General features: G+C 39.0%; 2 protein-coding genes across 3 annotated transcripts in view; one reads left to right on the top strand and one right to left on the bottom strand.

The window, feature by feature from the left end:
* SLC31A1 (solute carrier family 31 member 1) overlaps positions 1-12,180 on the bottom strand; it is a 29,087-nt gene extending 16,907 nt beyond the window's left edge. The window contains exon 1 of one of the 2 annotated variants that reach the window (XM_011360901.2): positions 12,037-12,180. The gene's annotated coding sequence lies outside the window, so the exon portion shown is untranslated. The remainder of the gene's footprint in view (positions 1-12,036) is intronic. The other variant, XM_011360900.2, reaches the window with a different exon arrangement.
* A 138-nt stretch (positions 12,181-12,318) lies between these two features.
* The window catches only part of FKBP15 (FK506 binding protein 15), a 51,268-nt gene continuing 48,985 nt past the window's right edge, over positions 12,319-14,601 (top strand). The window contains exon 1 of the mRNA XM_023531041.1: positions 12,319-12,528. Within this exon, the coding sequence (XP_023386809.1) occupies positions 12,476-12,528 (53 nt within the window). The 5' untranslated portion in view covers positions 12,319-12,475. The remainder of the gene's footprint in view (positions 12,529-14,601) is intronic.

The raw sequence follows: 14,601 nt of genomic DNA, 5'->3' as shown, positions 1-14,601 counted from the left end.
CAAATGCATACTTGTCTTCTCTAAATGCATTCTGAATATCAGATGATATGCTTTAGACATTCTAACATTTCATTGGCTTTAACACTTGCTTATCAAGCACATTTCAGAGCATACTGATCATATCACTTTCTAACAATTTCCAAATTACCAACCTTAAAATCATTATCTCTACTGAGAAATATCTTTCCAAAGCAGAAACAGTAAGAGCAAGAGCCCTCCTGGTTCTTGGAGTCAGACTGCTGTCATAAAGCTATGCCATTTTTGGAACTCAGAACAAGTTGTTAAAACTTTATGGGGATAATACATATACATAAAACTAAGATAATAAAATCTCACTGTATTTTGAATATGAAATGTCAAAATACATATAAAAGTGACTGGCACATTGATAACATACATTAGAAATAATAAATGTTAATTACTTTCCTCCCAACTCTAGAGTTTCTCAAAGTGTGGTCTAAGGACCACCTGAATCAGAATCATCTGAGATGTTTGGCTAAAAATGAAAAATAAAGACCCCACTCCAGACTACTGAATCTTCTCTTAGAAAATGAGGCTTCAATATCTAGACATTTATCAAACATTACAGGCAATTCTTCTGCACTTTAAAATTTGAGAATCTTAGTTCTGAATTAAAAATATGTACAATATAGATATATAGTACAAAGAATTTAAGAACTGGATGTTTAACAAGTTAGAGCTTAAAAAAAAAAAAGAAAAGAAAAGAAGTAAAGATTCAACCAGGATCTAAAACAAAGCATTTCTTTTGATATTCCAAAAGGCAACAGAGCTAATCTCACTTAAAATTTATACAAACTACCACCTAATAATTAAAGGGTCTTCTTGACTAACACTGAATTAACAATGGCTCATCTCTGGGATTTGAGAAAGGTTTTTTCACCCACTGTGTGAATAAAATCTTTGAGTTCCAGATGAAAGGGAAATTATATATTTTCAGTAGTTTTATTTTTCTAGATTAGTTGTGAAATAGGAATTGAACCACCAGAAACACAAACCTCAAATGCATTGTTTTGTATGAAGAAATTGTTGGATGTTAGTTCCCAACATGATTAATGAAATTTAAGATCTGCTCCCAGTTTAGTACTCTAGAGTCTGTCTCTAACTACCAACTCCTGCCTTTTTGAGATTGGGAATTCCGTTTGAAATCCTGAATAGGTCACTAAAAACAAACAAACAAATAAAAAACCAAGAGGAAGCTGCTAGCAGAAAAGATTCTTCCTTTTTTATGGTGACTCTCCAAGTACACAGGGAGCTATACTCATTCTCTAACTGGTAAAACTGTACCTACTGGTTGTGGGCCCTCAGGCAAATTATTTAACATCTCTCTGGCTCCACTCTAAAATCAGGATAATAAACTCAGCCTACCCACCCCATAGAATTGTTTTAAGGAGTTCAGTTAGTAGCTAAGAGGGCAAGTTAGTTTCCCCTAAAATAGGAATGACAGTAGCATGTACCTCATGACAGTGTGTACCTAAACACTTAGCATACTGCCTAAGCACCTTAAGGCTTTGATAAATATTCATTATTATTACTTTTAATCTACTGTTCTTTCTAAACTTGGAATAGGTACAATTCCCCAAGTTTTTTGATTTTTCCTTCACCCATTACTCCATAGCTAACCTTTCTTTCTAACCTCTGCTGTTTTCAATTTGGGAGTTTTCAGGGTGTGCTAGCTAGTGAATCCTACCCACTTAACTTCACAGGCAGGAACATCCTTCACCTATATTATATCAGGTGGTCAGCAACTGCTTCAATTTGATTTCAATCTGCATCCACTGTCTTTGAAAAGTCTCAGAGCTTCAGGCTTCTTACTCCCTCTTTTCTAATTATAAAAGACTTTGTTTTTTTTTATGGGGGGAGGGTGTTTCACAATCACCAAGCAATTCTCGAGTACCAGCTCGGTGTCCAACAATTCAATGAGATTCTTGACACTATCTACCCGGAGATATCATCAGATTCCACAGGTTGAGGGCACAGTCCCACGAGACTGCCCTTCACTTTAGATGCCAGTAATAACCCCAGATTGTTACCCATGCTTTTGACCAACTGGCTATGTATCAGAGGTTCTCACGTCCCTCTCTCCTTGGGTTCTGTTAATTTGCTAGAGCAGCTCACAGAACTCAGGAAACCTATTTACTCATCAGATTACTTATTTACTACAAAAGATATTAAAGGCTACAGATCAACAGATTAAGAGATACATAGGATGAGGCCCCGAACAAAAGAGCTTCTGTCCTCCTAGAAGAGCTTCTGTCCTCCTAGAGCCTGGGGCCCAGCACAGTGGCCTGAGGAAGCATTCGAGTTCCCCAACCAGCAAGCTCTCTGAACCCCATTGTTTTGGGTTTTTAGGGAGGCTTTATTATGTTGGCATGATTGATTAAATAATTGGCCATTGGAGATTGAACCCAATATCCGGCCTCTCCCCTTCCCCACATGTCGGGGTGGCACTGAACATTCCAACCCTCTAATCACTAGGTAGGATACACTGGCAACCAGCCCCAATCCTTAGAAGACTCTGGGGGCTTTCCAAAAGTCAACTCATTAACATGACAAAAGACACCTTTATTGCCCTTTTCACTAAGGAAATCCCAAGAGTTTTAGGGGCTCTGTGCCAGAAATGGGATGAAAACGAAATATATTTTATTATAAATCATAATATCACATTCTTATTTTTATATTTCTATAGTTATTTTACTAGAATTTTGCACATGTGCTGCCAAAGCAAGCACATTTCATTAGCATTTTGGAAAGGAAAAGAGATGTGCTCAAAATGCCGTATTGAAATAAATGTAAATATGATACATTATATTGTTTTTGCCCATCTTATCTTTTCTACATTTTAGTTTCTTAAGAGTAGGTAAGGAATAGTAGTTCTGCCCCTTAATTCTAAGTCATACAATGGCACCAAGCACTTTGTGATGTTTCTGAAAAAATAGTAAAAGAAACTCTTTCCACGGTCAGTTTCTAGAAAGTTCATGGGCCTTTTACAAGCTGTCTAAATGTAGAAAGAAGCCTAGTGACGCATCTAGTTTGAGCTACTCAGCAGTAATTTACTCTGGGAATCTGGCACTAAAGAAAGCTTATATTTGTTAAGTTGGGACTTATCTGGGTGAGCTGCATATTAAGCCCTATAATCCTGTCATCCATAACTATAAGGAGTAATAGTCCACAAATGAGCCTGATTTTCTCCTGTCCCACAGAGTTTATTGGAGCTATCTCACAGAGAGTCCATGAGAGCTTAAAGCATGGCCCATAGTCAAGTTTCTTTATTCTAAAATCAAGAGTCAACACTAATCAAATTGTCTCTTCTAAATGTACAACATTCATTTATAAGCCAGAGTTTGTATTTATGTAATAGTCACTGTGATCTTTATGACTTCATACATAAAATGAGATTTGTGGGAATAAAAAGATAACATGTTTATTTTTAAGTGCATATTCCTAGGTTATTCCTACTGAGTATGTCTAACTCCATAGCTACCACTAGTATGTAGCTAAATAAATAAGGTTCCAAATTTTTAACTGTAGCACAAAGAATGGCAATGGGAGCCAAGAGAATATGTGTGAATATTTACTTAAACATACACAGACACATACTCCTCTTCAAGATAATCTACTTGGCCTTCTGCCCCTTCCTGAGTCACATTAGGTGTGCATAGGGGTGGGTTGGAATGTGTGCCATGCTGCACAGGGAAAAGGAAGGATAACTTGAGAGAGTAGCCAAGTAGAGGTTAGAGTCCTCTGACATCTACCCAAACTCAATTCAACAAGTATTAAGTACTCTACATCCCAAAGGCTATAGGAAATTTGGAAATGAAGAGGATGGAGGCTTTGTTTGAAACCAGTTATTTAGAATAAATTTCACAAATGGCTTCATGCACGTAGGGAAAGAATGATGGAGGTGAGAAAAGGAGGGAAGGAAGGTTAGCAGGTATGGTAAAAAAAAGTATGAAGGGATGATATTAATTCTGATTTGTTTCTGGTCCCTAGCACCTCAAAAAAACACAGGTGATTGTTATGGCATCACCCATTTCACAAAATTATCACACATCCTACAATCATCAAAAAACCGGGGAAGCCAGTAAAAAACACATAGACAGATATTAGTTAGGCTCTCTGTTTATCTTTCCATTTTAATTTCCTGTGATAACCAGCTAATCTTCAGTATCCTCTATGTGGTAAGTACTGGTAAAAGTAGATGGGAGACAGTTTTTTTTTTGTCCTAAGTTTATAACATTCACTTTACAAATTAGCTCCTGAGTAATATCACACCAAACAGAACTAGACAAATCTATAGGATCACGATAGAGGTGACTTTTGGTGAGGTTGCCTATACTAGGTATTTAAGATGTAGTCTCTGAATAACAAGAGATAGAAATTAAGATGTTTTCGAGAAATACCTTCTCATCTTTTTCACTGTTCATTTATAATTAAAATCTCATAGAATATCAGAACTAAAAGAGTCTTTATCAGTCTGATGCAGACTTTGAGCTAGCAATTGCACTAAGTATCTATCCTACAGATATACTGACACATATGGGAAATGTCAGATAAACAAAGTTGTCTGTCGCGAGACTGTCTGTAAAAGCAAAATACTGAAAATACAACCAAAATGTTCACTGATAGGGCACTGATGAAATAAATTATCACATCCATAAAATGGAATACTTCTCCACCATAAACTAGAATAAGAAAGTTGTTTTTATATACTAATATAGAATGATCTCCAAAGTATGATTAAAAAAGCAAGTGCGCTGTATACTATCATTTGTAAACAAATTTTAAAGGGAAAAAAGTATATACATATTGTTTGTAAACACCTTTACTACTTCTGGGCGTAGGGGTACAAGAAAGTGGTGACATTGTGATCCATAGGAGGGGAACTAACTGGTCAGATGTGGGTTAAGAGTAGAAGGAACATTTTCCACTAAATATCCATGTGTACTTTTTGAATTCTGAACCACATGAATATATTTCTTATTTCAAAAAAATTAAAATTTTAAGTCCAACTCCTTTATATTATAGATGGGGAAACTGAGGTCCATGTTATTGAATAATGATGCTAATATACTCATTAGTCAACCGAACCCATAACATTTGCTTCTCATATAAGGCTTCGGTAACAGTAGGCTAACCGCTTTCCCCAACTCTCCCATTTCTCCAGATGGTTTGCCGGGAAGCAGCTAAGCAGGAGGGGTTTCTGAGCTTTACAAATCCTATTTTAGTGGCAAATAACATAGAAGTTCCTGTTTCTCTTGCCCACTCTCACCTTTCTGTACAAATAAGATCAAGTGTACAACTACAATTTTCACAAAGGCTTTAGAAAAGCTTTTATTTGCCTGGTCTGAATAGGACAACTCAAATTTGATATGTCAAACAAACAAACTGAAAAGGTCTTTTAGTTATGCAATGATAGAAGGGCCTAAGTCCAATGGGGAGTGGATCTCCCAGCTACTATACTCCATTTCTCTGATACCTTTTGTTATTGGCTAAGCCACATGCTGGCATAAAGCAATCACGGTATGTACCCTTTCACACTCCTCTTACTGGATCCTTTTGTAGTCTTGACACATTTCCAATGTGTTAACCATGAGTGCTTTAGTATGACTTATGTAATAAGTTTTCAGACTGTTTTATAGATGCTGTGATAAGAGTGTAGAAAGCACTGGACTAGGCATCAGAGGCTCTGAGCTATAGACACAAGTTTCCGTTATTAGCCTTGTGACATTAAGCAAATCGCCTAAACCCAGAAAGTACTAGTTTCTTTATCACAAAATGGATATAAAAATACCTCCCCTGACAATCTCACAGGTTCGCAAGGCTCAAATAAAATGTCCAAATACTTTAATTCTAAGGTATAGTAAGTACGAAATATTATCAGTAACCGCTTACTCATTAGATGACAAAATTAATCTCTTAAAGGAGATGTCCAAGTCACACTCAGAGACCACTTTCATGTCACTTAAAGTATATGGCCTCTTATAGTTTGATTTAAAGAATACTAGCTAGTCAGATATATATATATATACAGTTGACCCTTGAACAACATGGAGGTTAGGTGCACTGACCCTGTGTAGTCGAAAATCTGTAACTTTTGACGCCTCCAAAACTTAACTACAGTTGTTCCTCAGTATTGGTTCCAGAACTTCCACAGATATCAAAATCTATGGATGCTCAAGTCTCTTGTATAAAATGGCATAGAACAATGCATACAGTCAGCCCCCTGCATCCACGAAAACACTGTATTCGATCTGCAGTTGGTTGAATATGCAGATGCAAAACCCAGGAATATGGAGAACTAACTATATTTATTGAAAAAATCCACCTATAAGTGGACCTTCACAGTTCAAACCCATGTTGTTCAAGGGTCAACTCTATCGGCAAAGCATTGCTTGTACTGTCTTCTCGTTATAATCAAAGGCAGGCAAAAGTACTTCTCACTTAAACTTTTCTTTAGTTACAGTAGATAGGATTTCAATTGTCTCTAGATCACAATGTTGTCGGTTTGCTTGTGAAGAATACTGGGAATTAATTTGGTGTGAGGCAGAAACTAGAAACCATCTTAATTGTTCCTTTTTTACTCTTCCCTCTTTTTAATTAATAAAGGATGATTTAATGAAAATGCACAGAGACTCTAAATGAAAATGAGAAAAGTTATTCAATACCTCAGATAGAAGCTGAATGGTGTGGTGGAAAAGTACTAGGCCAGGAATCAGAAGATCTGGGTTCTAGATTTGGCTCTTAGGGCTTATCATCTGTGTGATCCCAAGGAACTCAGTCTCTTCATTCATTCATTCATTCAAATTTATTGTGCACTTATTGAGTGACAGTACCATGATGAATCTCTAACTTAGAGAAGCCTAGTCTGGTAGAGAAGGGATACATACAAATACAATAATTGAAATAATTAAGATACAATATGAGATGTACTAAGATATAGACAGTGCACAGGGTTGTGTGGGAGCTGATAAAAAGCCATCAGAAAAGGTAGGAGAGAGGAATGGGGGCCTGCAGGTGCATAGTTAGCAGCATTCCTCTGCCTTCCATTTCATAAACTGAATGACGACATTCTCTAAATTGCTTCAAAATTATTTAAACACTCAGTATAGTTCTCTAATAACTCTATTACATATTCAGGGAAAGACTCAACTTGGCTCAAAAAGGTCCTCTAATATTTCACTGGTTGCTAGAGTTTTGCTCTTTATGAGTTCCCTCCAAATCATTGCTCATATTTACTTTTGCAATGCAGGTTTCCATCTCATTTCGCTGTATTGCATAATGTCCTCAGCCTACAAAAGCAGGTTGTATACAAAAGCCTAGGGCCTTTGTGTAAAGGAAAAGAGGTAGGGTGGACCCTCCTCAACCCTTTCCTTCTCTGCAGGGCTTTGCATTCCTAAGGATGGGCCCCTCCTCTGCTTGGGGATGTTACCTAAATTATGAAATATTACTCAAAGCAATGGAACTTCAAAAGCATTTCCTTCCCAGTCCCTACCATAAGATTTCTTTTGGCATAAGCTGCTGATTTTAATGTAGTAAGTATCAGATTCTTGGTGACTTCTCATTTCTGTCATAAACTACAGAAAACCCGATTTTTTAAATAGGTCTATTATGATAAAATCTGCATGTGGGAGTGGAGGTATCAACAACCTGCCTTCTCACCTCTCTCTCTTCCTCTAATCATGCCTGGCTTGCCAATTTTATATGGCAGAGATATCTGGGTGTCCCCTGGTCACTGATTTATCTGACATCTTCCACTAGCTGAAGTCATCTTGTCACTGTAAACACTTGATTTTCCAGTGATAATTACATCATCTTTTTCTCTTTTGTAGCACTTCTGGTGAGGGTGGCAAAAGGAATCCATAGCACAGCCAAATTAAAACAAGGAGAAGAACTTAAGGATCGTAGATTCTCCAGAATATGGTATAAATTACCACCTTTAGAACAGTCATTTAATTTTATTCACATTGAGTCTAGAACCTTTACTTTCCTCAATTCAAAATTGAGATTATAATCCAAAAAACTGGATTGAGGTTTTTAAAAGATTAATATCAGTGCCCCAAGTAGTGTTTACCATGCTTTATTTCATTCAATCCTCATACAACTCCACATTCTAAGGAGTATTAGAAAAATGAAATGGCTACTCACATAAAGTGGGGCTAGGGAAACTTACTTTTTACTTCATACACTCCTAAACCATTTGAATATTTTTACATCACTATGTCATTTGGAATACAAAATTCCATTTCCTACTAGGCTAAGTATAAACTTGTCACCTTTCCCTTCTAGGTATTTGACAAACATGGCCTTGATCTCTTTTTCCATTTTAATCCACTACCTCTCTATGAATACTGTTGTCTTATACTCTTAGCAAACTATCCCATGAAACTCTCTTAACCAACCTAACAGAAAACACACTAGGCTAGGCTATTTTCCACTGTCATAGAAGCAACACTTCTGCTCTCCCTCTCAGTGAAGTTATGTGCTAATAAAGGGTGTTAGTTGTGTCTGTTCACAAACCAACTTAAGCTAGTTGTGCTTATTATCATAAATATATAATTAATAAGGTATTATGTATAGCAATTTAGTATAAATGAGAAGAGCGAGACAACAGCAGCGCTAATATTGTGTACTTACTAAGTGCATGTACTACAGGCACTGTTCTAAGTGCTATGAATTAACTCATATAATCTTCACAAGGAATCAGATACTATTATTGTTCCTATTTTATAAAAGAGGAAACTGAGCAACTTGCCTTAGGCCCAAAGAACTAATACGTGGCAAAATAATTTGGCTCCAGAGCTTAAGAATTTAACTACTATGCTATAAACTTTCTTGTAGTTGTTCCTTTGAAAACCAAGTTGAAAGCTTTGGAGAGACTAGATAAAGGCGATACACATAACTACTCAACTCTTCTTTGTATGTGAAAGTAGCCACAGATAATATGTAAACAAATAAGCGTGGCTGTGTTCCAATAAAACTTTATTTATAGAAACAGACAGTAGGTTAGGACGTGACTTGGCCCTCACACTATAGTTTTCAGGTCCCTGAGACCCACACTCTAAGAAAAGACTGTGTTAAAAGAATGGCAAAAAGATGTTTATATTTTAGGTTAAAATAAAATGTTTAAGGTCTGCATGTAATTAATATCTGTATGAATCCCTGCTTTAACTTACTTTTCGTTAACCAATGACTGGCCCTAATTGTATTAGATAAGAGAGCAACTTTTATCTTGTAGGAAATTTGTGCCTTCTTTCCTGCCTTTGTGTTTTTGCCAAAGCCACCCCTTCAATCTGGGAAGGCTTACTTGCTCACTTCCACTTAGAATCCCACTCGTCTCCAAAGCCCATACCTAACCCCACTCCCTCCTCCAAACTGGATATGATCACTTCTTTCCTTGAAATCTTACAATAATTAATTTCTACATATGGGATTTGCTTTGATATATCTTCTGTTATGGCTATTTGTATAATTCAATTATCCTCACTACGCAACTATTAATATTAAGTAATTTGAAGACAAGCACAACGACTAACTCATCTTCCTATCTTAGGCAACATCCTGCACAGTACCTTACACATAGCAAATTTTCAGATAATAGTTCTTGAATTGTGTTCTACCATTCTTTAGTTCAGTCACTAAACACTATACTGCATTCATCAGTACAGATTAGTATGGGTGTACCTGTATATTAAAGTTGTCATTTCTATAGCAAAATTGCTGATTTTGAAAGGAATTGTTAAAACTGCTGCTTCCCGATTAATTTTCAGGGGGTCAATACATTTTATAAACACATCTAAAAGCTGTCTAATTAAGCAAAACAAACAAACAAAAACGCTTACTTCAACCCGAGATCAGGGTTGTGCCTTACTTAACTGTGTATCCCCAGCAGTACTTAATAGATAGATGTCTGGATCTAATCCACTCCTTTTACAAAGAGTTTAGGGGACCTGGCCCAGCTCAGAGTAAGTTGAAGGGCTTGGGACAGGAATTCAGGTTTCCTGATTTCTAGTCTCATAGTCTAATTCAGGAAGACAGTGGCTTTTTAAGTGCGCTCAATCCTGCAGTTCAAAGGCTGAGGAAGCCTCACCACTATCATCTACTTCCTTATACTGCCAATCAGAACCAACAACTGTGTTCCCACAATGTGATCTGGGCAGGCATATTTGTGGTGTTCCAATCACCAAAAAGTCTAATCCAGATTTTAGGATTTCTGCCTATCCGAAAAGGTTACTAAATAAAAACACCCCCACTCAAGAATGCAGATTAATACTCAAATGATCTTTCAATATTTTTTAAAAGCACTGTTCAGATGTTTCAGAGACCAATCCTGGGGAGAGGGGTTAAAAAGAGCTATATAACTTATGTAGTTCATTCTTTTATTTCCTTAAAAGTAGCCAAATTCATATTCTAAACAAAGCTACTGCAAAGGGTTCCTGTTCTAGTGCTTAGATTCCAGTTGCATCATTGCTTTAACACTGTCAACCTTCACTGCTTTAACCATCTTAATCTGTAAAATAAACACGGGAAGCATACAATAGCCCTATCCTTCCTTTTTACAGAAGAATTCTTTACCAACAAAAATTAGAGTTATATATAATATTTCTAGCTATCTTATTTCCCTCTTTCCCCTCCCTCAGAGCTTTAAACAAGACTCAAATCATCTTCAATTAATAAAAGAGATTAAGCAACCCAGACAGTTCACAGCTAGTATGGCATTTTTATCTTTTTGGAAGCTACCTATAAAAGGCAAGAGCCATTACTGGGCTCTCTAGGTTGCATGGGAAAAAAATCCCAAGGGAGTAAATTAAGGACTAAGAAAACAGGGATGAATTCCATTACTCAATCTAACAAAAAAAATAATAAGAATCCATTATGAGAAAGACGGCATTGTGCCCTGTGACACAGGAGACATCAAGATGAATAAAACAGTCCCTGTCTTTGAGGAGCTTACAATTTAGAAGTACACAAACTACAATAAAAAGCATAAGTGAAGTGCCAAGAGGTTCGAAGTTCTCTGAGAGGAGGTACCCATCACTCAACTTCAATTTTATGCTAAAAGATTAAAACATTCAGGAAAGGGATACCTGTTGTACTAACCTGATTGAAAGAAGCCCAGAGTGAAAGAACTCCAGTGAGATCTATGGAAATTGATGCTACAGTGGGACATTACCTGCTTATCCACACTTTGGCTAAGCCAAGAGTACCTGAAGATTGTTCCAAGAATTATAACAAGTTAACCAAAGACATATAAGATACAGAGGGAGGAACCCGGAGGCAAAGAAGTCGGCCACAACTGATATTGACTTAGGTGTATGGCAGGGAGACTAAGCAAAACCCAGGCCAAGGTCGGGGCTAGGGATTTACAGCTTCTAAAGTTTCCTCCTTTCCATCACCCACCCCCAGAATATCCCAGCTCTCTTGCATCTAACCCGCATTGCCGGACTCCAGAGAGGGGACTTCTCTCAAGATGTATGCCAGTCGCAATAACCACTCCGTATGCGCACACAGTGCTTACCGGGTTCATGTTCACCCATCGGCTCACTAAATTCTGAATCAAGAGACCAGGGTTCCAGGCCCAGTCTGCCCTTTACTGTGTGACCTCGGCCTAGTCAATCAAGTGCTTGGTTGCTTCTTTCTCTATTTGTAAATTCTGGGATTATGAGAATGGGATTGTATTCGAAGACCTCCTAGGTCTAAAAGCTTCTTGACCAATTGGCACACAGAAGCACTGGACAAATAGACCGTTTAATGAATGTCGACATAGGTCACAGGGGTCTAGCGGCAGGGGCGTCAAGCCCGTTTTACAGACGGGGATACTGAGGTACCCAACATCCTGCCTCAAGGTCACTCCAGCTATGTCACTGTAGGGGCCGTGCCGAAAGCTCAGGTCTCCAGACTGCCAATCCCGGGCCCTTTCTCCTTTTGCCGAGCTGAGAAGAGTTGCGTGGAGGGTCCTTGTCCCGGAGGGAAAAGGACTGTGCTCGCGCCAGGGTTGAGGGAGGGAGGAGGCCTTACCTTCCCAGATCGAGACCCGCAACCGGTGTCTCCCTTTCAGAAGCTTAACCCGTCACCTCTTCAAGACACTTCTGAAGCCCCCTCCACTTCTGCCCGGCTCGACGTGTCCACGACCGTCACCGAGGCCGCCGATTCCCGCCCCTGCCCCGCCCTCTGCCTCGTTAGCCAATCCCTGCGCGGGACTTCGGAGCTCCCGCGGATTTCACCTCCTCTGCAGGCTGGAGAAGCCTTACGTCATGCGGCGCGCGTGCCCCGAGGCCCTCCCATTTGCCTTTGCCCCACCTCCTCCAGAGTGTAGTGTCTCCTCTTAGCCCAGCAACCGTGCGAGAGTTCGTCCTGCCGGAAAGCAGCACGCTGTCGCGGCATTTCACGACGTTGGCAGCTAAAGGCCTTGGAAACGCTCCGACTTCCTCCCAGCAGCGGGGCGAAAGCCAGCGCGATGTTCGGTGCGGGCGACGAAGACGACACAGACTTCCTCTCGCCTAGTGGCGGGTGAGTGACTGAGAAGCGTGGGACAGAGGGCGTGGCTGAGGAAGCCGCACAAACGGTTGGAGGGGTTGCTCTCTTATCAGACCTCTTCCCAACTTCCGGGTCCACACCTTTTGCCGCATTCCAGTGCTCTACAGCTCAGAACACAGGCAGAGCTCTAAACTGTGCTGTGTCCACTTGCATTCTGGACCTGGCATCTCCCTTGGCAGGCAGCATGACCCAGGAGTTCGCTTTTTTTTGCTTTATGGGTCACGATTTCTCCTGTGAAATGCAGATGGTTGCTGATGAGACTGCGTTCCTTTTCAGAGTTTTTATGGGGCTTTTTCTTCTCCGTGGACAAGGGGGTGACACTTAAGAATGGGCCTTGGTGTGTGAGTTCCAGCTCAGATATTACCTTTTTGGCGCTTTCTGTTCTCCCACAGCCCTAGGCAGAAGGAATTGCTTTCTGTTCCTTATTCTCATAGAGACGTGTTTACCTCTATCCTTGCACACGGAACCTACTAGATTATGAGTCCTAAGAGGACAGGGACCTCTTATCTCTGCCTAGCTAGACAGAGACGAGCTTATTTCTGCTCATCTCTGCCTAGCGCTCAGAAAGTACCTGGCACTTGGTGAGTGCTCAGAAAGTGCCTGTTGAATGAATAAAGCTGTGCAGTTGCACTCTAAATCTTAAAACCAATCTAAGAGACTGCAGTCGCTATCTCCTTCCTACTCTCCCCAGTCGTATATACTACTTGGGGGTCCAAGTCTTCAATTAATCAGTTTAGCCATTTCCCTTGTGTCAATAGACAGCATGACTCCCCTCAAACTTGTGAGCTGCCAAGTTCTGATCCTTGCAGAGCCTTTCTTTGAACATCTGTTAATTAAGGAATGTATTGAAGAATGATAAATACACCAACATATATCCCTCGTTCTAATAAATCCTAAGAGGTTGTAAAGATGATTAAGCTGCCGTGCTTGCTCTCCAGTTGCTTTCAGTCCTGGTGGAGATTTCAATACATGAATGGCCATAAAACGACACTGGCTCTCTTTTGCTCTTAAATAGGATCTTTTGAGTTAGTGTGACAAGCTATGTGTTACCTATTCTTAAGCCCTCTTTTCACATTCACCACCCTGTTCTGTCCCTACACCCACTTAAGATGACCTCTGTCCACTTATTTCCACGTTGAGTTTTTTTCAGTTGCTCAGTTATTTTAGAGATAAGCTGTGCTTTGATTCTTTTTTGCCCTATTCCACCCAATTCCATTCACTTAAATTTCCACACAATCCAGCCTACTGCTGTTGACTGTGTAATAAGCCCTTTGAATTAATGTTTCTTCATACAAACCTGTTTGTATATGGCTGTGCCTTGTGAAAATTTACAAGATATACTTTAAATTCACATTCTTCACTAGGTGAAAGTATTTTGGGAAGTCTACAAATGAATGTTAGGGCTCCCAACTTTCATGCAACAAGCAGTCCAGTACTGACTGAAAATTACAGGGTAAATAATGACAGTCATGTGCTCTTTTCCAGATTCCTGGCCTGAGATAAGTTTTTGGTGGCTCAGCTATGCTGCTTTCCTGAGCAGGCTCATCAAGGACTTGAAATGCTTTAGTTCTAGTCATGTGACTGTGCTCTTAAACACAGACAACAGTCAATTGAATGATAAAAGGCTTGGTAAACAAGTTATACAGATAACTTATTTTTTGTTCCCAGTAATAACCAGAAAAACCAAATCAAATTTAAGCTTGAGAATATAGAAAGTTTCAACATTATTCTCTGATTCAGCTATTCCTTCTTTGGTTTCTCTAAGGAAGTAAAACATATGACAGTAAGCACTGCAGCTGTTTTCACTTCCTCCTTTTATAACATTTACTATAAATACACTTATTAATTTTTAAGGATCTAGACTTAAATATATGAGTGACTTGATTCCATTTAGGATATTCAAGCCAAATAGAAAAGAGAATATTAATGCCTATGATGGCTGTTTAGATGATTGATAATCTGTGTTGCAAGTTTCCAGGCCTCTTAAAGTCCATGATTAACCTAGAAGTAGTAATCAGGTTTGTTTTTTTTTTTTTTGTCTTAGTC

The sequence above is a fragment of the Pteropus vampyrus genome, unplaced genomic scaffold (genome assembly GCF_000151845.1).
Source record: "Pteropus vampyrus isolate Shadow unplaced genomic scaffold, Pvam_2.0 Scaffold61, whole genome shotgun sequence".
Lineage (NCBI taxonomy): Eukaryota > Metazoa > Chordata > Mammalia > Chiroptera > Pteropodidae > Pteropus > Pteropus vampyrus.
This window is presented reverse-complemented; position numbering and strand designations above follow the sequence as displayed.